Below are 22,819 nucleotides of genomic sequence, written 5' to 3'. Positions count from 1 at the left end.
TGTCCTCCAGCAGAAAGTGTTTCTTTTTGAACAGCCTCACCAGCAGAATGTCGCCGAGGTCGGACCGTGTTTTCACCTCCACGCTTTTACTCTGCACAGGAAACGTCAAACACAGCGGCCAGACTGAGACCTCTGGGCACATATATCACTCTTGCAATGCCCGTCACCTGACCGTACGCTGAGATTTGTCCCCTCACTGTACGCTATTCCCAGACTCTCTACTTTGCCGTACTACGACCCCGATACGAGTCCTCAAACCTTGCTGTCCGCTGAACCGTCACTGTACACTTACGGCTGAACCCTCACCATACACTGAACTCAAAACTCAACCTCAGACTGTGGTCACCCCAGAACTCTCATCATACACTGACCCCTGATCAACACTACTCACACAAGTTGACAGGGTTTTTAAGAAGTCGTACTATGCGTTGGCCATTAGTCAGGGGCTGAGTACAAGAACCGTAAGGTAATGTTGCAAGACTACAGAACCCTGGTTAGACTATACCTACTGGAATATTGTGGTCAGTTCTGGTCGCCTCATTAAATAAGTATGTGGAAGCTTTATAAAGGGTTCAGTGGAGATTTGCCAGGATGCTGCCTGGATTAGGGAGAATGACGCATGAGAATAAATTGAGCGAGCTGGGCTTTCCTCTTTGAGCGAAAGAGGGTAAGACGTTACTTGATAGAGGTGTGCAAAATGCTAAATGCCATGGAGCATGCGCACAACCAGAGAAACGTCCACTGAGTGGAAATGACTAATATCAGGGAGTAAACTTTTAACGTGATTGGTTAATTTTATCCAAGATGGTGCTGGTGAGCCACAGTGACACATTGCAGGCTGCTTACAAAACTACTAAATATACTTCTGAATTACAGAAAAGATGCACACATCAGGATGCTCTTGATCGACTGTATCTCAGCGTTCAAAACCATTATCCCTTCAAAACTAATCAATAAGCTCCAAGATCTTAGCCGCAATACCTCCTTGTGTAATTGGATCTTCGATATCGTTATGAGCCTGTTCAACTTGGAAACAGCATCTTCTCCACGATCTCCATCAACACACGGCTGTGTGCTTAGCTCTTTGTTCAACACATTATGCACTTCTGACTGTGTGGCTCAGCACAGCTCAAATGCCACATTCAAGTTTGCTGAGCACACCGCTGTCATAGTTGGTGATGTATCAGCATACAGGGGGGATAATGAAAAGCTGGCAGAGTGGGGCCATAACAAGAACCTTTTATTCAATGTCAGCAAGACCAAGAAGCTGATTATTGACTTCAGGAGAAGAAATCAGAGGTCCGTGAACTCGTTCTCATCGGAAGATCAGAGTTTGAAAGGGTCAGGAACTTTAAATTCCTCATGTTATTATTCGGAGGACCTGTCTTGAGCTCTGCACGTAAGGACAACTTCAAAGAAAGCACTTTGCAGAGATTCGGTACGATACCTAAATCTTTGATTGGCTTCTATAGATATGTAGTGGAGCGTTTATTTACTGGCTCCATCACGGCCTGGTATGGAACCAACAATGCCCTTGAACGGGAAATCCTACAAAAATTAGTGGATGCGTCCCAGTCTATCAAGAGTAAATATACACGAGATGTTGTCACAGGAAAGTAGAATCCATCATCAGAGACCTCTACTTCCCAGGACATGTACTCTTCTGTCTGCCTCCATCTGGAAGAACGTACAGGAGCCTCAGGACTCACACCACCAGTTTCAAAAACAGTTACAACCGCTCAGCCATCAAGCTTATCTATCTATTTGCTTGTATATTTATTTATGTATTCTTTCTTTTTCTACTTGCACAGTTTTTGTCCTCTGCGCTCTTGTTAAGGACAGCAAAGAGGTAGTTGCGGGATGCTAAGGAGCTGTGCGGGATTGCTTCAGGTTGGTAGACTGAGCCGTGTTCAAGGATTCATTGTTGTCACCTACCTTATAAAAACAGTCGTAGACGAGTGTGTCCCCACAAAATTATTCAGAGCTTTCCCTAACCAGATTCCTTGGATGAACTATGAAATCGGCAGTCTGTGGGTAGAGATCAGAGGCATTCAGGTCTGGCGACCCAGTTAAGTACAAGAGATCCAGGTACGATGTCCAGAAAGTCATCAGTCGTGCGATGTGACAATTCCGGAGCAAACCTGAATCACTGGAGGATGCTAAGCAGCTGCGGCAGGGCTTGACTCTATCACGTCCTATAAAGTGAAATCAAACAGAGGTGAAAACAGGCTTTGCTCCCAGATGAGTTCAAGACATGTTGACCATCAAATTGTGGAGGAATGTTCATGATAGCAACTGCCCCTGATGACCCTGTGATTTCAGTTTTTGAGGCCAGCGTGAGAGCACCCTTCAGGAGGGTGAACCCACGGAAAGCACCCAGCCCAGACGCGGTACCTGGCTGAGAACTAAAGTCCTGTCCTGATCAACTGCTGGAGTGTTCACCGATATCCTACCCTCTCGCCTCGGCAATCTGACGTACCCACCTGCTTCAAGCAGGTTTCAATGATACCGGTGCCGAAGAAGAATGCGGTAACCTGCCTCAACGTCAACCGTCCAGGAGCGCTTACATCCACGGAGATGCATCATTAGCCTGGTAAGGAAACACCAAAGTTCTTGCACGGAATAGCCTACAATAAGTAATGATACGGCCCAGTCCATCATCGGTACCGCCATTCCCGCTAATGAGCATTTCTGTACAGAGCGCTATCGCAGGAAAGCAGCATTCGTCATCAGTGATCCCCACCATCCAGGCCATACTCTCTTCTCACTGCTGCCATTTGTGAGAAGGTACTGGAGCCTTCGGACGCACACCACCATGCTCAGGAAGAGTTATTACCCTCAGTCATCAAAGCCCCTCAAGAACCAGACGGGATAACTTCACTCGCCCCATCACCGAGCTGTACCCACGGCCTACGAACTCGCTTTGAAGGACTCTTCATCTCGTGTTCTCGATATTCATTGCTTATTTATTTGTTATTATTACTTACTTTGTATTTGTACAGTTTGTTCCTATTTGCACGTTGGCTGTTGTCCATTCAGTTGGCTAAGGTCTTTCATTGATTCTATGTTTTTGTATTTGTTGTGATAGCCCACAGGAAAATGCACCTCAGGGTTGTATATGATTCCATACATGTGTATTTACTTTAATACTAAATTACTTTAAACTTTGAATGTTGGAATTATAGAGATAAGTGTTTTAATACAGAGAGTGACAGGTGCATGGAACGTGTTGCCAGGGGTGCTGGTTTGAGGTAGATACAATATGGACATTGAAGAAACTCTTGGATAGGCACATGGATGACAGGGAAATGGAGTGCAATATAGAAGGGCAGTTCAGATTAATCTTAGAGTCATTTAAAAGATCGGTATAACACTGTGTGCGAAAAGCCTGCACTGTGCTGCGGATCTCCACCTTCACTGCATACCGACCTTCACATTGTGAAGTCTGCTGAGCCCTCATTATTCAGTGTCGCACTTTGATAACGATAAGTTTTATTTGTCACATGTACACAGCAAAATAACTCTGTCAAATCAGCAAGGATTAAGCTGGGGAAAGCCCCCAGTGTAGCCACGCTTCCGGGGTTGACATTGAATGTTTACAATTTACTTACCCTAACCTGAAAGAAAGTCTTTAGAATTGGGGAGGAATTCGGAGCACCCGGAGGAAACCCACACAGTCATGGAGATAATATATAAACTACTTACAGAGAGCATCAAGTGTTGAATCCGGATCACTGTCGCAGTAAAGCGTTATGCTAATCGTTACGCTATCGTGCCTCCCCTTCTGGGAGAACGAGCCAGGGTGGGGCGTACACAGTCTATGGTAGGGCGCTGAGGAGTGCGATAGGACGGAGGGATCTGGGAACACAGATCTATAATTCCTTAAAAACGGTGTCACGGGTACATAGGGTCATGAGAAGAGCTGTGGGCACGTAGGCTTTTATTAATCAAAGTACTGAGTACAGGGGTCGGGGTGTTATGCTGAAGTTGGATAAGACGTTAGTAACGCGGATTAAGGGTAGAGGATGAAATATTTAAGGGAAACATGAGGAGGAACATCTTCACTCAGAAGGTGATGCGAATGTGGAACGAGCTGCCGGTGGAATTGATGGATGTGGGCTCGATTGCAACATTTCAGTAAAGTTTCGATAAGTAACGTGAACCTGAAGGAGGCTGCAGTATCTGCGGCTTGGCGGTACTAGTCACTGACTAGTTGGGCTGGTACATCTGTTTATGTGCTGTAGTGGTCTATGATTGTACACTGACTCCTAGCCTCAGCTACGCTGAGCACTGATGTCACTGTACGGTGACTACAAACTCACAGCCACTACGCTAACTACTGAACGCCATACGCTGAGCCCTGACCCAAACCCTCACTCGCGGTCCTTGAGGGGCAGTGTCCGGTTGGAAAGCTTGTCACTAGGAGGCTGAATCAGCCAGGAATCTCTAGAGGGGAAGATACCACCGCGACTGTGTCCGGCACCGGGAACACTGAGCACAAACCCAACCGGAGCAGCTGCGTACGTGAGCTGTACTCTGTACCGCGCAGAGCGATGGTTGTGACCCCACACCAGCACTCCGCCCTCGGGAGCTCTTTCGTTATCAATTAGGATTATTTTTGAAAGAAAGGAAATACTCACGCTCGTTCTTTCAAACGGAGTCCGGCTCCACGAACTAAGTTTCCGAGCTCCGAAGCGACCAACTAAAGACAGGGAAATTTTGTCGATTATGCCTGCCAAGGGCACGGCCCCATTATATAGGGTAACGTGGTAACTGAAGGACACCTCGACACTGAGGTGAAGAAGACGGTGTGTGGAGATGTCTCTGCTTCTTTATATTGGATAAACTAGGAGCTGGAGCCACCCTGGTCTGTCAGCACTTCGAGATATCCATCAGAAAATACTACCAACTGGCACATTCCAGGCCGCAGGAAGTCGTGCAGCCACTGCAAGGACTCGGTGGGGAAACAGCACTATACATATTCTTCCGCAACGGCAGATGGAGTAACCGGGTTGGGGGAGTAAGCCCCTCAATTATTACATTCGTTAACCACCCCAGGGGAGCAACGAGTGGCAATAATCCTATTGGTTTTACGAAAACTAATACAACAGTACTGAAAGCTGTTACGTACCCCGTAATGGGTTAAAAGAACCAGCAGAAATGTGCCATGTGCCAGCGAGGGCAAGAATAGTAGGATCAGGCAGATGAATGCGTGGCTGAGAGACTGGTGCAGGGGGCAGGGCTTCAGATTCTTGGATAATTGGGATCTCTTCTGGGGGAAGTATGACCTGTTCAAAAAGGACAGGTTACACCTGAACCCGAAGGGAACCAATATCCTGGCGGGAAAGTTTAATAGAGCTGTTAGGGAGGGTTTAAACTAATTTGGCAGGGAGGATGGGAACAGGAATGACAGAGCAGAGGAAGGGGAAAACAGAAATAAATCTAAGATAGTGAGCAGTAAAGATGTCAGGAAAGACAGGCAGGTGATGGGGCAATTTTGTAGCCATTGGGATGAGTTGCAGTGTAATAAAGTTGCAGTGAAATCAAAGCGAAAGGTATCAAATACTGGTCTTAAGGTGTTGTACTTAAATGCACGCAGCATAAGGAATAAGGTGTATGATCTTGTCGTACAGCTACAGATTGGCAGGTATGATATTGTGGCCATCACTGAGACCTGGCTGAAGGATGCATGTCTCTGGGAGCTGAACGTCCAAGGATACACGGTGTATCGGAAGGATAAGAAGGTAGGCAGAGGGGGAGGCGTGGCTTTATTGGTAAGAAATGATATTAAATCATTAGAAAGAGGTGATATAGAATCGGAAGGTGCAGAATCTTTATGGGTTGAGCTAAGAAATAGCAGGGGTGAAAGGACCCTGATGGCAGTTATTTATAGGCCTCCAAACAGCTGCAGGGATGTGGACTACAAATTACAACTGGAAATAGAAAAGGCTTATCAGAATGGCACTGTTATGATAATTGTGGGGGATTTTAACACGCGAGTGGATTGGGAAAATCAGGTCGGCACTGGATCTCAAGAGACAGAATTTGTAGAATGTCTGTGAGATGGCTTTTTAGAACAGCTTGTTGTTGAGCCCACTAGGGGATCGGCTGTACTGGATTGGGTATTGTGTAATGAACTGGAGGTGATTAGAGAGATCGAGGTGAAGGAACCCTTAGGAGACAGTGATCATAACATGACTGAGTTCACTGTGAAATTTGAAAAAAGAGAAGCCGAAATCTGATGTGTCGGTATTTCAATGGAGTAAGGGAAATTACAGTGGTGTGAGAGAGGAGCTGGCCAAAGTTGACTGGAAAGGGACACTGGCGGGAAAGACAGCAGAGCAGCAGCGGCTGGAGTTTATGCGAGAAATGAGGAAGGTGCAAGACAGGTATATTCCAAAAAAGAATAAATTTTCGAGTGGAAAAAGGATGCAACCGTGGTTGACAAGAGAAGTCAAAGCCAAAGTTAAAGCAAAGGAGAGGGCATACAAGGAAGCAAAAATTAGTGGGAAGACAGAATATTGGGAAGTTTTTAAAACCTTACAGAAGGAAACCAAGAAGGTCATTAAGAGGGAAAAGATTAACTATGAAAGGAAGCTAGCAAATAATATCAAAGAGGATACTAAAAGCTTTTTCAAGTATATAAAGAGTAAAAGACAGGTGAGAGTAGATATAGGACTGATAGAAAATGGTGCTGGAGAAATTGTAATGGGAGATAAGGAGATGGCAGAGGAACTGAACGAGTATTTTGCATCAGTCTTCACTAAGGAAGACATCAGCAGTATACCGGCCACTCAAGGGTGGCAGGGAAGAGAAGTGTGCACAGTCACAATTACCACAGAGAAAGTACTCAGGAAGCGGAATAGTCTAAAGGTCGATAAATCTCCTGGACCAGATGGAATGCACCCTCGTGTTCTGAAGGAAGTAGCTGTGGAGATTGCAGAGGCATTAGCGATGATCTTTCAAAAGTCGATAGATTCTGGCATGGTTCCAGAGGACTGGAAGATTGCAAATGTCAGTCCGCTATTTAAGAAGGGGGCAAGGAAGCAAAAAGGAAATTATAGACCTGTTAGCTTGACATCGGTGGTTGGGAAGTTGTTGGAGTCGATTGTCAAGGATGAGGTTACAGAGTACCTGGAGGCATATGACAAGATAGGCAGAACTCAGCATGGATTCCTTAAAGGAAAATTCTGCCTGACAAACCTATTACAATTTTTTGAGGAAATTACCAGTAGGCTAGACAAGGGAGATGGAGTGGATGTAGTATATTTGGATTTTCAGAAGGCCTTTGACAAGGTGCCACACATGAGGCTACTTAGAAAGATAAGAGCTCATGGAATTACGGGAAAGTTACATACGTGGATAGAGCGCTGGCTGATTGGCAGGAAACAGAGAGTGGGAATAAAGGGATCCTGTTCTGGTTGGCTGCCGGTTACCAGTGGTGTTCCACAGGGGTCCGTGTTGGGGCCGCTTCTTTTTACATTGTACATCAACGATTTGGATTATGGAATAGATGGCTTTGTAGCTAAGTTTGCTGACGATACGAAGATAGGTGGAGGGGCCGGTAGTGCTGAGGAAACGGAGAGTCTGCAGAGAGACTTGGATAGATTGGAAGAATGGGCACAGAAGTGGCAAATGAAGTACAATGTTGGAAAGTGTATGGTTATGCACTTTGGCAGAAAAAATAAACGGGCAGACTATTATTTAAATGGGGAAAGAATTCAAAGTTCTGAGATGCAACGGGACTTGGGAGTCCTCGTACAGGATACCCTTAAAGTTAACCTCCAGGTTGAGTCAGTAGTGAAGAAGGCGAATGCAATGTTGGCATTCATTTCTAGAGGAATAGAGTATAGGAGCAGGGATGTGATGTTGAGGCTCTATAAGGCACTGGTGAGACCTCACTTGGAGTACTGTGGGCAGTTTTGGTCTCCTTATTTAAGAAAGGATGTGCTGACGTTGGAGAGGGTACAGAGAAGATTTACTAAAATGATTCTGAGAATGAGAGGGTTAACATATGAGGAACGTTTGTCTGCTCTTGGACTGTATTCCTTGGAGTTTAGAAGAATGAGGGGAGACCTCATAGAAACATTTCGAATGTTGAAAGGCATGAACAGAGTGGATGTGGCAAAGTTGTTTCCCATGATGGGGGAGTCTAATACGAGAGGGCATGAATTAAGGATCATTCAGAACAGAAATGCGAAGAATTTTTTTTAGTCAGGGGGTGGTGAATCTATGGAATTTGTTGCCACGGGCAGCAGTGGAGGCCAAGTCATTAGGTGTATTTAAGGCAGAGATTGATAGGTATCTGAGTAGCCAGGGCATCAAAGGTTATGGTGAGAAGGCGGGGGAGTGGGACTAAATGGGAGAATGGATCAGCTCATGATAAAATGGCGGAGCAGACTCGATGGGCCGAATGGCCGACTTCTGCTCCTTTGTCTTGTGGTCTTGTGGTCTTAAAGATAGCGGAGTGAAGGGATATGGGAAGAAGGCAGGAAAAAGGTACTGATTGTGGATGTTCAGCCATAATCACGGTGAATGGTGGTGCTGGCTCGAAGGGCTGAATGGCCTACTCCTGCACCTATTGTGTATTGTCTATTGTCTATTGAAATGGAACACACCTAGTGTCTGGTATTGCTGTTAACAAAAGCTATTTTATTAGTAATTACGCAAAACAGTAATATATAACCAAATAAATCGAACAGGTTAACAAAGCTTATGCATATATAGGTGTGGAAATATAGAACCCAAAGTTCTTCAGGCTTAGGTGGTAAGGGATACAGTCTTACAATGGAACGTAAGATAGTTCAATTCAATGCTCAGGTTAATTAATGAGTAATCCAAAAGGCGAATGTTGTGAGAAAGCAATTACTTCGATATTCCACAGATTCCACGACAGCGATACAGAATAACAATAGTGGTAGGTTTTATCTCCGAATTTGTTCCACTCCACACACGGAATATCACTGACAGTGATCTTCAACGAATATCCTTTCAACATCAGTGGTACTGCACCCGAATTCAGCTACGGGTCATTCCAAAGTGGTGGCCATAGGATACTCAAACAGAATCCACGTATGGATTAGCACCAACAGTGTTCTATCACTAAGATACCCTCTTCAAGTGGTAAAGCTACCAACCCAGGCAAGGATTATCACACACAGGTAGTTTCCACACAAGGTTACCCCCAAACACACAACGTGATAGCCACTTATCCGGTTCCACGACATACGAAATAACTCCAAAAGTGATTTGCCACAAGGGTGCCTTTCTTCAGTGAACTACCACACCCAAACAAGGGTAACACACAAGTGGTATTCACAAAGGTACTCCCCTCACCAGAGAACCCACTCCTGTGGATTAACTACGTGACAGTCACACCTTCCTATTCGAATGGAACTCAAGCACCCTTACAGGCTACTTAGGAGAGAGTCCAAACAGTGACCTCTTTGTCACTAGGCTTCTTTTGTCTCAAACCTTCCTCTCCCCTCTTCTCTTCCTGCAAACTTGTTCTAGTTACAGAATAACTTGTGAGACTCATTTATCAATACTCAGGATCGATCTCAACTCACCCATTTAGGGCTACTGAAAGTTTAGACCAGGACCTTACTCACTGGTGTGTTTCACTGATCGAATCCATCTTGACTCTGAGCATGTGTTTCTCTGTGTCCGTAACTGTCCTTGTAAAAAGTAAACACTCTGCAGAGAAACAATAACATCGATTGTCCATCAAAAAACTCCACCGCTCTCTGTGTCTCTGGAGCAGCTCAAACAGTGTCCAAAAGTCAGTCTCAGTTTTACAGACGTTTTAAAGTGACAGTCCACAGAAAATATGAACCCTAGGGTTACATAACAAAGCATTGACTGTGAATGTAAGAACAAAAATAATTCTCGTAAATAATTTATCTTCATGAATAAAGTCTGTTTTAAAATAACAAAAAAACACTGGTTCAAGTTGAGGCAAGGACAGGGGCAAACCCTCTAGAGATTTCTGGCCGATTCAGCCTCCAGCTAACAGGCTTTCCTACCGGACATAGCCCCTCAAAGATCGCGAGTGAGGGTTTGGGTCAGGACTCAGTTTAACAGGGGCTCACTCTGAATACAAGGAATGTCTACCCCTGTTTTAAGAACTCTACCTCCCTCTGAAAGCACACACAAGGAATATGGTTGCCAGGGCATTCTGCTCATCCCCACTTGGCTAGCAGCTAAAGAGCCTTAGGTCCCACACACCCGGTTTCAGGAACAGTTATATTCGACAAGCATCAGGCTCCAGAACTAGCATCAGTAATGTCGCTCGCATCAGCACTGAATTGAGCATTGGACACAACCTATGGACTCATTTTCAAGGACTCTGCAATTCATATCTCAATTTATTTATTTATTCTAATTATTTTCTTTCTTTTTTTTGGATTTGCAATTTATCTACCTTGGTTGCACATTGATTGCTTCTCAGTCTTTGCGTGTAGTTTTTCATTGATTCGTTTGTATTTTTATGTTCCCCTGTGAATCCTTGCAAGAAAATGAATCTCAAGGTAGTATATGGTTATATATATGCACTTTGATCATACATTTACTTTGAACTTTAAACTTTCATGTTCTCCAATTGATGAGAAGGGTCCAGTAACCAGGTGATTCCCCCTAACAAAAAACACAGAGTTTAGTGTCCAGTTAATTCTGGGAAATCTCCACTCTCCCTGATAACTACATCTGCAAGAGGAGAATCGAGCCGCAGTTCTTTACAAAGTAGGGAGAAAGTAAACGGGAAGGAGAGTGCAGGAGTAGTTACAACAAGTCTTCAGAATAATAGGGAAAGACAAGAAGTTAATAGAGATAAGGATTTAACTTCTGGAAACATGAGGGCAAAATTGAAAAGGGTGATGAATACAGGTCTGCAGCTGTTATATTTGAATGCACACAGTATGCAGAATAACGTGGTTCAAGGCTGTTCAAACTGTACTTATTATCAAAGTTCATAAACGTCACCAAACGGAGATTCATTATTTTGCGGGCAGTCACATTAAGTACAAAGAAATAAAGTGAAACCAATTAAAACTTGCACACAACAAGACAAAAAAACATTGTGCAAATGCAACAAACTGCACCAATACAAAAAGTGAAAGCATCATAATAGTTACCAATAAATATAGAGAACATGAGATTATGAGTCTGTGAAATTGAGTCCATAGTTTTTGGGAACAGTTCAGTGTTGAGGTGAGTGAAGTTATCTCCTCTGGTTCAAGAGCCTAATAGTCGGTGGTGTGGGTCCTGAGGCTTGTGTACCTCTTTCCTGGTGGCAGAAAGAAGGGAGCATGCCTGGATGTGTCCCTGATGATGGATGCTGCTTTCCTGTGACAGTGCTCCTTGTAGATGTGCTCAATCTTGAGGACAGGCTTTACCCGAAACAGACTAGGCTGTCTCCAGTAATGTTTATTGGTCCCAAAGAAGTATGTAACGCCCTGGTAAAGGTTTCACTGATAACGTTGTAGGGTATTTCATGTAATGGTCTTTCTGTAGAAGCAGTGTTTGGGTTATTGTTAGAGCTAACGGGGCTGCGGAAAGTGAGCCATCCAATCAGGAGAGAAGGCTGCATGAGCGGTATGTTTTTGTGCCTTACACCGGAGTGAGCCAGGGTCATTGATCGGAGGGAGATGAAGAGAGAAGATGCTGGAGAAAACCGGCCGTAGGATTGGATCGGGTGGGACCGTGATTCGATGGTTCAAGGTGCAAGAGTCTACTGAGGATCAGTCAATTTCACATTTGGAAGAGCTGAGCTCCAACCTGAGCACACTTGACTGTTCAGTTATAGTAGAACCTTCTTTCTTTTCTTTTCTTTACTAACCCTTAAGTTAATATCCATTAATATGCTTCATTTAATTATATGCAGTGTGCGGTCTCTTATTTCCTGGCAACGAGTTGTAACAGGGCAGCAAATAACACAGCATTCACACAAACCGGGGCTTGGGTGGGAGAGATGTCCCAGTCTCACGGATTTGGCAGGACCAGAGTGTGTGTTCCCGAGACATATGCGGATGGAGAACAGCGGGTCTTTTGGCGCAGCGTTGGGACACTGCCACCAAGGGATAACGAGCCATTTCCAGATACACCTGGGAAGAAAGGGGGTTCAAATAGAGACACTTCCGTGTCTTCTTTGTAACAGCACTTATGTGCAGGACCTACAACCCATACTCTGCAATGATAACACCAAGGAATTTAAAGTTGCCGACCCTCTCCACCCCTGATGCCCTGATTAGGACTGACTCATGGACCTCTGGAATCCTCCTTCTGTAGCCAATAATCAGCTGGAAGACGAGAAAATCTGCAGATGCTGGAAATCTAAGCAACACACACAAAATGCTATCGGAAACGTTGACTGTTTACTCTTTTTTATAGATGCTTCCTGGCCCGCTGAGTTCCTCCAGTATTTGTGTGTGTCAATAATCGTCTTTTTGGTTTTGCTGACTTTGTGAGAGGTTGATCTATTGGCACCATTCAGCCAGAACATCAAGATGCAAGTTACAAGATTGCTTTATATAATTTCCTGTATACTAGTGTAAGGAGAACGAAATAATTGTTATTCCAGATCTGTTGCAGCACCATAAAAACACAACAGACAGAGGACGCAATAATAATAATAATAATAATAATAAACAGACTAGGAATATAAGTCTACAGATAGCTTATATACATAGATCGGTGGTATGTTCATAAAGTAACGTTAGGCTGTACATAAGTTGACTGACAGGAAATAATAGTTAGACACATAGAAACATAGAAAAACATACAGCACAATACAGGCCCTTCGGCCAAGAAAACTGTGCCGAACATGTCCCTACCTTAGAACTACCTAGGCTTTACCCATAACCCCCCATTTTTCAAAGCTCCATGTAGCCATCCAGGAGTCTCTTAAAATACCCTATCGTATCTGCCTCCACCACCGTCGCCGGCAGTCTACTCCACACACTCACCACTTTGCATAAAAAAAACTTACCCCTGACATTGCCTCTGTACCTACTTCCAAGCACCTTAAAACTATGCGCTCTCTTGTTAGCCATTTCAGCCTTGAGGAAAAGCCTCTGACTATCCACTCGATCAATGCCTCTCATTATCTTGTACACCTCTATCAGGTCACCTCTCATCCTCCGTCGCTCCAAGGAGTAAAGGCAGAGTTCACTCAATCTATTCTCATAAGGCATTCTCCCCAATCGAGGCAAAATCCTTGTAAATCTCCTCTGCACCCTTTCTGTTTCCCACGTCCTTCCAATAGTTAGGTGACCAGAACTGAGCACAGTATTCCAAGTGAGGTCTGACCAGGGTCCTACGTATATAGCTGCAGCATTACGTCTCGGCTCTTAAACTCAATCCCACGGCTGATGAAGGCCAATGTACCGTATGCCTTCTTAACCACAGTCAACCTGCGTAGCAGCTTTGAGTGTCCTCTGGACTTGAACCCAAGATCCCTCTGATCCTCCACACTGCCAAGAGTCTTACCATTAATATTATATTCTGTCATCATATTTGAGCTACCAAAATGAACCACCTCACACTTATCTGGGTTGAACTCCAACTGCCACTTCTCAGCCCAGTTTTACATCCTCTCAATCTACTGTTGTAACCTCTGACAGCCCTCCACACTATCCACAATGCTCGCAACATTTGTGTCATCAGAAAATTTACTAACCCATCCCTCCACTTCCTCATCCAGGTCATTTATAAAAATCACAAAGAGTAGGGTTCCCAGAACAGATCCCTGAGGCACACCACTGGTCGCAGGCCTCCATGCAGAATATGACGCATCAACAACCACACTCTGCCTTCTGTCGGCAAACCAGTTCTGGATCCACAAAGCAATGTTCCCTTGGATCCCATGCCTCCTTACTTTCTCAATAAGCCTTGCATGGGGTACTTTATCAAATGCCTTGCTAAAATCCATATACACTACATCTACGGCTCTACCTTCATCAATGTGCTTCGTCACATCCTCAAAAAATTCAGTCAGGCTCATGAGGCACCACCTGCCTTTGACAACGCCATGCTGACCATTCCTAATCATATTATGCCTCTCCAAATATTCATAAATCCTGCCTCTCAGGATCTTCTCCATCAACTTACCAGCCACTGAAGTAAGACTCACTGGTGTATATTTTCCTGGGCTATCCCTACTCCCTTTCTTGAATTCGCAAGCCTCCAATCCTCTGGTCCTCAATGATGATGCAAAGATCATTGCCAGAGGCTCAGCAATCTCCTCCCTCGCTTCCCACAGTAGCCTGGGGTACATCCCGTCCGGTCCCGGTGACTTATCCAACTTGATGCTTTCCAAAAGCTTCAGCACATCCTCCTTCTTAATATCTACATTGTCAAGCTTTTCAGTCCACTGCAACTCATCCCTACAATCGCCAAGATCCTTTTCCGTAGTGAATACTGAAACAAAGTATTCATTAAGTACCTCCGCTAATTCCTCCGGTTGCATACACACTTTTCCATTGTCACACTTGATTGGTCCTATTCTCTCACGTCTTATCCTCTTGCTCTGCAAATATTTGTAGAATGCCTTGGGGTTTTCCTTAATCCTGTCCGCCAAGGCCTTCTCATGGCCCCTTCTGGTTCTCCTAATTTCATTCTTAAGCTCCTCCCTGCTAGCCTTATAATCTTCTAGGGTCATATCATTACCTAGTTTTTTGAACCTTTCGTAAGCTCTTCTTTTCTTCTTGACTAGATTTACAACAGCCTTTGTGCACCACGGATCTTGTACCTTACCATCCTTTCCATGTCTCATTGGAACTTACCTACTCAGAACCCCACGCAAATATCCCCTGAACATTTGCCACATTTCTTCAGTACGATTCCCTGAGAAAATCTGTTTCCAATTTATGCTTCCAGGTTCCTGCCTAATAGCCTCATAGTTCCCCTTACTCCAATTAAACGTTTCCCTAATTTGTCTGTTCCTATCCCTCTCCAATGCTATGGTAAAGGAGATAGAATTGTGATCACTATCTCCAAAATGCTCTCCCACTCAGAGACCTGACACCTGACCAGGTTCATTTCCCAATACCAGATCAATTACAGACTCTCCTCTTGTAGGCTTATCTACATATTGTGTCAAGAAACCCTCGTGAACACACCTAACAAACTCCACCCCATCTAAACCCCTCACTCTAGGGAAATACCAATCAATACTTGGGAAATTAAAATCTCCCACCACAACAACCCTGTTATTAGTACTCCTTGCCAGAATCTGTCTCCCTATCTGCTCCTCGATGTCCCTGTTACTATTGGGTGGTCTATAAAAAACACCCAGCAGAGATATTAACCCATTCCTATTCCTAACTTCCACCCACAGAGACTCCGTAGACAGCCCTCCATGACTTCCTCCTTTTCTGCAACCGTGACACTATCTCTGATCAACACTGCCACGCCCCCACCTCTTTTGCCTCCTGCTCTATCCTTTCTGAAACATAAAGTTGCAGTTGAGTTGGTGGTTAGAGGTTTTGATCAGTCTTATTGCTTGGGGAAAGTAATTTTTGAGTCTGATGGCCCTGGCGTGGAAGATAAGTAGCCCCCTATCTGTTGGGAGAGTGGAAAATAGACCATGAGCAGGATGCCTGGAATCCTTCATGATGTTACAGGCTGTTTTCTGGCACATTTCAGTTTGTACATCCTTGATGTCGGGTACTCAGGTTCCTGTGATGCGTTGGGCAGTTTTGACTTGGGCTTAGACTCTTCCTTTCCACCTCAGTGCAGCTTCCATCCCAAGCAGTGATGCAGCTTCTCTCTACTGAGCATCTGTAGAATGATGTGAGTATAGATGTGCAAAATCAAGCTCCCTTCAGCCTCCTCAGAGGCATTTCAATCTCCTTCCGACCTGCTGATTCATCACCACCTTTAATTTGGTCAACAACAGTGGTGTCTTCAGCAACTTCAATGTGGCACTGCAATTATACTTAGCTTCACATTCATAGTTATAAAGTGAGTAGAGCAGAGAGTTATGCACACAGCCTTTTGATGCAACTGTGCAGATGGTGATTGTGCAGGAGATGTTGTTGTCATTCTGAACTGACTAGAGTGAGGAAATCCAGGATCAGTTGCACAAGGAGGTATTAACGCCTAGCTCTTGGAGCTTATCCATTTGCTTTGAGTTATGATAGCATTGAATGCAGAGCTATAATCAATGAAGAGCATCCTGATGCATGCACCTTCAATATGCAGATGTACCAGGCTTGACTGGAGAGCCAACGAAATTGCATCTGCTGTTGACCTGTTATGACAGTAGGCAAATGACAATGGATGTAGATCGCTCCTCAGACAGGAGTTGATATGTTTCATCACCTACCTTTCATACCAAGCTGGAGCCGGCCTTATCTATGTGCACTGCTCAAAGAGACAGAGACCTTGAAACACTGTCTAACTCCAAGAAGAAATATGACTCAACATGGCTTAGCACATCTGTTGATCATCAGCGGTTTCTTATCGAAAATAGGCTGCTATTGTTTAACTGACTGTGTTAACCCGTTACATACTTAATCATTCCCTCCTTTTGATCAATACATGTTCAACAAAGCAGTAATTTTTACAGAGAAAGCGACCGAGTGCAGCATTGAGTTATCAGTGGGTACAACAGTAATTACAACAATGATAAATACAACTATTAGGCCATACTGCAATATCATGCCCCACATGTTACCGAACAGGCCTTCGAACGACCACTATTTAGGCTCCTAAGTAAACCAGTGTAAATCCTGCCCTACTTTCTTGATATTGTCGATCTCATTGGCAATGTGATCGGAGGGGGACGTAATGTTAGTAGACTCATCAGGGATATAGGTGCAGCATTCTGTGCCGAAGATAGAACAGGTTCCTCCTTTCTCAGCTAGGTTAAGATTTAAAGCCATACGATTCTGTAGGACTGTTTGTCGGATGGCTAGTATTTCCGTGGTCGCCTCAGCCACCTGAGCCTGGGTGCCTAATAGAGCTCTGGCATTTTCATTAGCCAATTCCTCCAGGGCAACTGCCAGCTTAATGATTTCTCGGGAGTTCCTAGCCGTACCATGAGATGGGAAGGCAATCATTTAGAACCTCTCTGATTCCGTGATTCCCCGTTTCTGCCCCTGCCAGTGGGGGTGATCCCGCAGCTCGGGCACTGCCTTCAGGTTGGGACTAGGTAACGTAGATAACAGCACCCGCTCCATTTCTTCTGGGCCGGCTGTGGGTCCCACCTGTTGGCCACTTCCCCGGGTAGCCACAAATAGGCTTTATCCCCACAAACTCATTAGGTGCCATTCAAGGGCCGAGGGGGAAGCCCGCTATTAACATTGTAGTTATAGATGCTGCAAGTGCTGTTCCCCAGGATCAGTTTCCCCTGGCTCTGCAGTGACAAGTTGTATTTGCCACCCGGGCGCGGGGCACGCGTAGGTGTGCTCGAGAGGCTCCAGGGGAGGAGGTCATATACAACGGGGACCTGAGGTACCACCCTTCGAAACACTGACATTTGCAGTCGCTCCGGGTCCCCTTTCAATTCTGGTCTTCGCTACTCCGGTGTTATTAGAGAATCCCCAAGCAGAGTGTTCCTCCCTGGAATTGAGGGGGATCACTGACAACTGTAGTCTTTCCATGCGGGGGTACTTGCGCACATATCCAACATTCCCCTGCTTCTTAGCGTTTCTCATAGTTGTGGCAAAGGGACAGGAAAGTATTATGGGCAAAATCAGACAATAGAGGATGTTTTGGCATTGGCACTTGGGGAAGTACTCCTTGTGTGGGCCTTGGGGAAAAGATGGTTCTAACCTGTGGGGAGCTGCCATGTCTTCGGTGACCACTGGGAGCCCGCAAAAGGAAGGCAAACGACAACGGCCCAGTACATTGGAAGTCCGTAATAGGCTCTTTAGTCTGTAATTTTTTTACAGTTAGTACGATATATCCACCGCAAGTGCCCTTCCAACTTGACTGTCGTGGGCGTGGTGAGCAGTATTTGGAATGGTCCCTTCTACCGATGTTCTACTTTGCCGCGGCTCCAGTTCTTAATTAGCACCTAGTCCCGGGTTCGATGTTGGGCTAGTCGCCTTCTCTTCTCGTATCATTTTCCTCCTTGTATGCCTGACGTACCTGTGAATGTAAGGCTCGGAGAATCTTAGTGAGGTACCACCCTTCAAAACACTGACATTTGCAGTCGTTCCGGGTCCCCTTTCAATTCTGCTCTTCGCTACTCCGGTGTTACTAGAGAATCCCCAAGCAGAGTGTTCCTCGCTGGAATTGAGGGGGATCACTGACAACTATAGTCTTTCCATGCGGGAGTACTTGCGCACATATCCAACATTCCCCTGCTTCTTAGCGTTTCTCATAGTTGTGGCAAAGGGACAGGAAAGTATTATGGGCAAAATCAGACAATAGAGGATGTTTATTTCAAGAGTGGGAGGCCGCGCGGAACCCCATGGAGTCCTCAGGGGTTTTCCGAAGATGATTTCAGCTGGTGACAATCCAGTTTTTTCCCGGGGGGTGGACCTCATATGGAATACTGCTGAATGCAATACCTTTAACCAATTAAGCCCCGTTTCCTCCGTAAATTTTGCCAATTTGGTGTTTAACATACCATTTGCCTTCTCCACTATGCCCAGCTTGGGGAAGGTGAGAACAATTGGAATTGTTGTTGAATGGATAAGGCATTGCATATTTCCTCATTTGACTTTCCTACAAGGTGGGGACCGTTATCTGAACTCAATATTTCTGGTAACCCGTACCGGGGGATCATTTCTCCCAACAGTATTTTAGCTGCTGTCAGACTGTATTATTTGTGACAGGGATTGCTTCGATCCACTTACTAAACACATCCATGATGGCTAAGCAATATTTGTAACAATGTGCTCTAGGTAGTTCAATAAAATCAATTTGCAGACATGAAAAGGGGCCTCCAGGTGGGGAGTGGCGCCCAACAGACAGGCTGTCCCATTTCCCTCATTGTTCTTACGGCATATTAAACATGCTTTTGCCCTCTTTGCTGCCGCTTGCTGCAATTTCGGATGCCGCTATGATTGTAGCAAACTGTTTACCATTCCCTCCTTTCCGAGCTGAGTACAAGTATGTATATAATCAAGGAGGGTAGAAATTGGGTGAGGACGCAGACCTGTCCCGCAGGGGTCTACCAGAGGCCCGTCACAGGACCCTCCTAACAGCCCATCTGTGACCATAGTTGCGTTCCTCCTCAGGGGCGTTGCCCTGGAACCTACGTACGGTGTGCATGTCTGGCACACCCGTGATGTCTGAGAGGCGCAGGGGGTTTTGGCGGGGCCCCGATAGGACAATAACTTCGAGTGTCTGGGCTACGGCTTTGGCAGCCTCATCGGCCATTGCGTTAACGGCGGAGATTTTATCAGTCTGGCCGGTATGAGCGGAGCATTTGATAATAGACAATATTTTTGGAAGCTGCTAGGCAGTGAGGAGATTCTGTGCAAATGTGGCATTGCTAATACGATGTCCTGAGGAGGTGAGGAAAACCCGGCATTCCCAAAGCGCTCCGTAGGCATGAGCTACCCTGAAGGCGTATCGAGAATCAGAGTAGATGTTTGCACGTTTGTTGGCGGCGAGGATGCAGGCATGAGTGTGGGCAAATAGTTCATTCAGCTTTTTGTGCTGACACGGCTAGTACAAAGGCTGCCTGCTCGAACACCATGTCATCTGTGACCACAGCTTAGCCGGAACATCTCTGGCCTTGAGGGCCAACGGAAGAACTACCATCGACATACAAGATTATGTCGGGGTCCTGTAGGGGCTGGTCCGTGAGGACTTCGCGAGCTGTAGTGAGGAGTTGATTTTACAGAACGCAATCGTGTTCAGAATTGCTTATAACCTGCGGTGGCGACGTTAAGAAAGTGACCGGGTTTAAAGTGGAGCAGTAAGAAAATATCAGCAACGGGTTGCTCAGTAAGGCTGTCTCACAGTGATCTTGTCGTGCCTGAGTGAGGTGCTGTGTCTATCGGTATGTCAAAAGCTCCAGCACCGGGTGGGAAGAGAGCACATTTACAAGCTGATGTAGGGTGCTATTAGAAGCCGCAGTTACCAGTGTATACACTGCCTTCCCTGAAACTCCACTCATAGGGGTTGCGTCAGTTAGTATGTTCGTTCAGACCCCACGAACCTCAAGAGGGTAATGGTGGCCCCGGAAAGCCGGAATCCATGTTCCGACACTATCGATGGTGGAAGTGGTTGCCCCCGTATCAATCATAATGGAAGTTGAATTCCGGCTACCTGAAGGATTATGTTGGGCTCCCTTAGCGGGTCGATACTTCCAACGGGCAGCGTTTTCTAGGGTCGATCAGCAAAAGGATTGCTCATGGAGAGTGGGGTGACTGCCCGGTTTGAACTGGGCGTATCTACTGTCCCCAGGGCACCTTGCCTTCCAGTGTCCTAGTCGGCCACAGGTAAAACACACTCTAGGCTGAATTCCACCGGGCATGGACGATCTCTGGGTGGCCCATTTCTTCGCCCGGGGGATAAGGTCGATGGGGTCTTCCCCTTATTGCTATCACCTGGCTGTATCCTGGAGCATACGGGTCATCATATGGAGGGTAGGGGATAAGGATAATCTGGGAATTGATCCCAATCCCGGCTTCCTGGTTCCGGTGTATGGTTACGATGCCGGCTATTATCTGACCCCGTCGATGTCCTCACCCCGTTGGACATATTCATTCTTGACTGCAACTCCCTTTGAGGCGCGTCAGGACTCTGCGCTGGGATCCCAGTAGTAAACTATGGCCGCCGCATCCGATTACGGTCATTGTCTGGCCAGTCCATATTGTTGGTCTTAATCATCGTGGCTAATTTAAAAGGGAGACATTAGAGCAGCAGCGCATTAAATTGAGGGGAAGTATTCCCGTTATTGAAGATCTGGTCCCCCGTATAAGTCCCGTAGCATTATACAACGCTCCCAGTAATCCGACCCTGATTCCCCGGGTTTCGTCTTACATTCTCGTACTTTCGTGGTGTTAACAGACTGTTGAAGTGCTTTTCCAAGCCTTGGATTATCTGATTGGTCTGCTTTTCCTCGTTTGGCGACTCCTCTCTCAGCTCTTGGTAAGTCTGGTATCCCAGTTCTGCATTCCATTTCCGTTCCTTGTCTGCAGACAACAAAGTCAGAAAAGATCCTGGGGATATAATCGTGCATCTGAATTGTGCTCCGCACATATTGTGCGAAAAGCGTTGGTTTCTCCTTTCTGTCAGGGGCCTGATTCATGATCATGATCACCTCTTATGGCTTCCATGGGGCATTGACAAGGATAACCACCGTCTGATCTTGCTCCAACACGCTGGGATTTGGCATCATTCGGGTAGGTAACTGTCTCTGGGGTTCGGGCGGTGGGACTATTCTCGGGGACTGAGCTTATCAGTTCTTCAGTATCACTTTGAGTGATGGTTAGATATCCTGAAGGACTCAGCAGGCTTGTCTCTTGGGAATTCAGATACGCTCTGACCAGAAGATAAGTTAGCAGGGAGGACTCCAGGCTAGACTAAAATGGCAGGGCGTAAAACATTCCCCTCTGTTTCACCCTTCCTCCCACGGTGTCAGAGAACCCTGAGGAAATTTGGGGACCCGGGAGTTATTACTAGTCAGTCTTTATCGCGATCACTTTCATCAAACAGGGTCGGTAAGCCAGACATGCGCCCGGGAACTTGTAGCTCATTTCCTATTTATCTCTGCATTTGTAGCTTTTGGCTCTCAGTTTTATTCCTTGATCAAGGCTTTCCAATTGTTAGCACAATTCTTTCTCCAGACCATTTTTACGACTTGATGATAGCTTGTCACATCCCAAGTCCCTCCCCATGGCCACATTTCGTCCCCCAATTTCTTACGTAAAATACCACTTAAAGCACGTAAATCTCCTTCTTTATCACGAAGCAACTCATACTTTTTGCCTAGTGAAGTTCCTGTACTATTTTTATCACACGATAGATTTTGTCCCATGTTTTTGTCTTTTTACCAGGCACGGTGTCTACTGCTCAATTATCCTGGTTTCGTTACCAGACCTTGATTCTTACCTGACTTTAATTTTTACGCGATACCTGCGCACGGTATCTTCTGTTCAATTTTCCTGTTTTGCTTACCCAACTTTAATTCTTGGACGACTTCAAATTTTACCCGACAGGTGCTACCTATCCAATCTAAAGGTTTTTATCATTTTTTTTTTACCAGACATGGTGTCTATTGTTCAATTCTCCTGGTCTTTCTTTACTCGACTTTAACTCTTAGCCGATTTTAACTTTCACCCGATACCTGTCAGCTGTCCAATTTCAATATAATTGTCCTACCTTATACGAGTCTCTCGGCAGATTCGATCCGGGTCCCATCAAGGTTCTGTGCTGAGGTCTGAGCGAGGGGCAGAGACTCACGCCAGTATCGTAGCGAGTGACAAAGACAATTCGTCTTTGCGGGTCCGATCGGTCCCCGTAGACAGGATGTTCGGTCTGTCGCTTACTCAGTCCACCTCCTTATCACAGTCCCAATGTTTGCACGCTGCTCGCAGCGCCAAATGTGGAAGTCGAATCCGGATAAACTCACTCAGAGATCGTATAAGTACAAACCCTTTATTCAAAGCCTCCGGGGCACTTCAGTTAGTCACTCAAACAGGAGCAGTCTGTGACTGTTCCTGCTCCGTTCACCAACTAACTGGCAGTTCCTCTTACAGAGGACATAGTTGTTCACATACTCCCACACATACCAAGCTGGAGCCGGCCTTATCTATATGAATGACTGCACAAAGAGACAGGGACCTTGAAATACTGTCTAACTCCAAGAAGCAATATGGCTCAGCATGGCTTAGTGCATCTGTTGATCATCGGC

At 45.6% G+C, this 22,819-nt stretch overlaps 1 protein-coding gene and 1 long non-coding RNA gene across 2 annotated transcripts in view; one reads left to right on the top strand and one right to left on the bottom strand.

Annotated features, from left to right (window-relative positions):
- LOC140197911 (polyunsaturated fatty acid lipoxygenase ALOX8-like) overlaps window positions 1–22,504 on the bottom strand; it is a 62,926-nt gene extending 40,422 nt beyond the window's left edge. Inside the window, exons 1-2 of the mRNA XM_072258510.1 lie at window positions 22,288–22,504; window positions 1–91 (exon numbers count right to left, since the gene is read on the bottom strand). The exon at window positions 1–91 is cut by the window's left edge and continues 114 nt beyond it. Of these exons, the coding sequence (XP_072114611.1) occupies window positions 1–91; window positions 22,288–22,326 (130 nt within the window). The 5' untranslated portion in view covers window positions 22,327–22,504. The remainder of the gene's footprint in view (window positions 92–22,287) is intronic.
- The window catches only part of LOC140197912 (uncharacterized), an 86,550-nt gene that overhangs the window by 949 nt on the left and 62,782 nt on the right, over window positions 1–22,819 (top strand). The gene's annotated exons all lie outside the window — the stretch shown is intronic.

The sequence above is a fragment of the Mobula birostris genome, chromosome 5 (assembly GCF_030028105.1).
Source record: "Mobula birostris isolate sMobBir1 chromosome 5, sMobBir1.hap1, whole genome shotgun sequence".
In the NCBI taxonomy this organism is placed as follows: domain Eukaryota; kingdom Metazoa; phylum Chordata; class Chondrichthyes; order Myliobatiformes; family Myliobatidae; genus Mobula; species Mobula birostris.
Note: the sequence above shows the minus strand (reverse complement) of the source record. Positions and strands in the feature narration are given on the sequence as shown.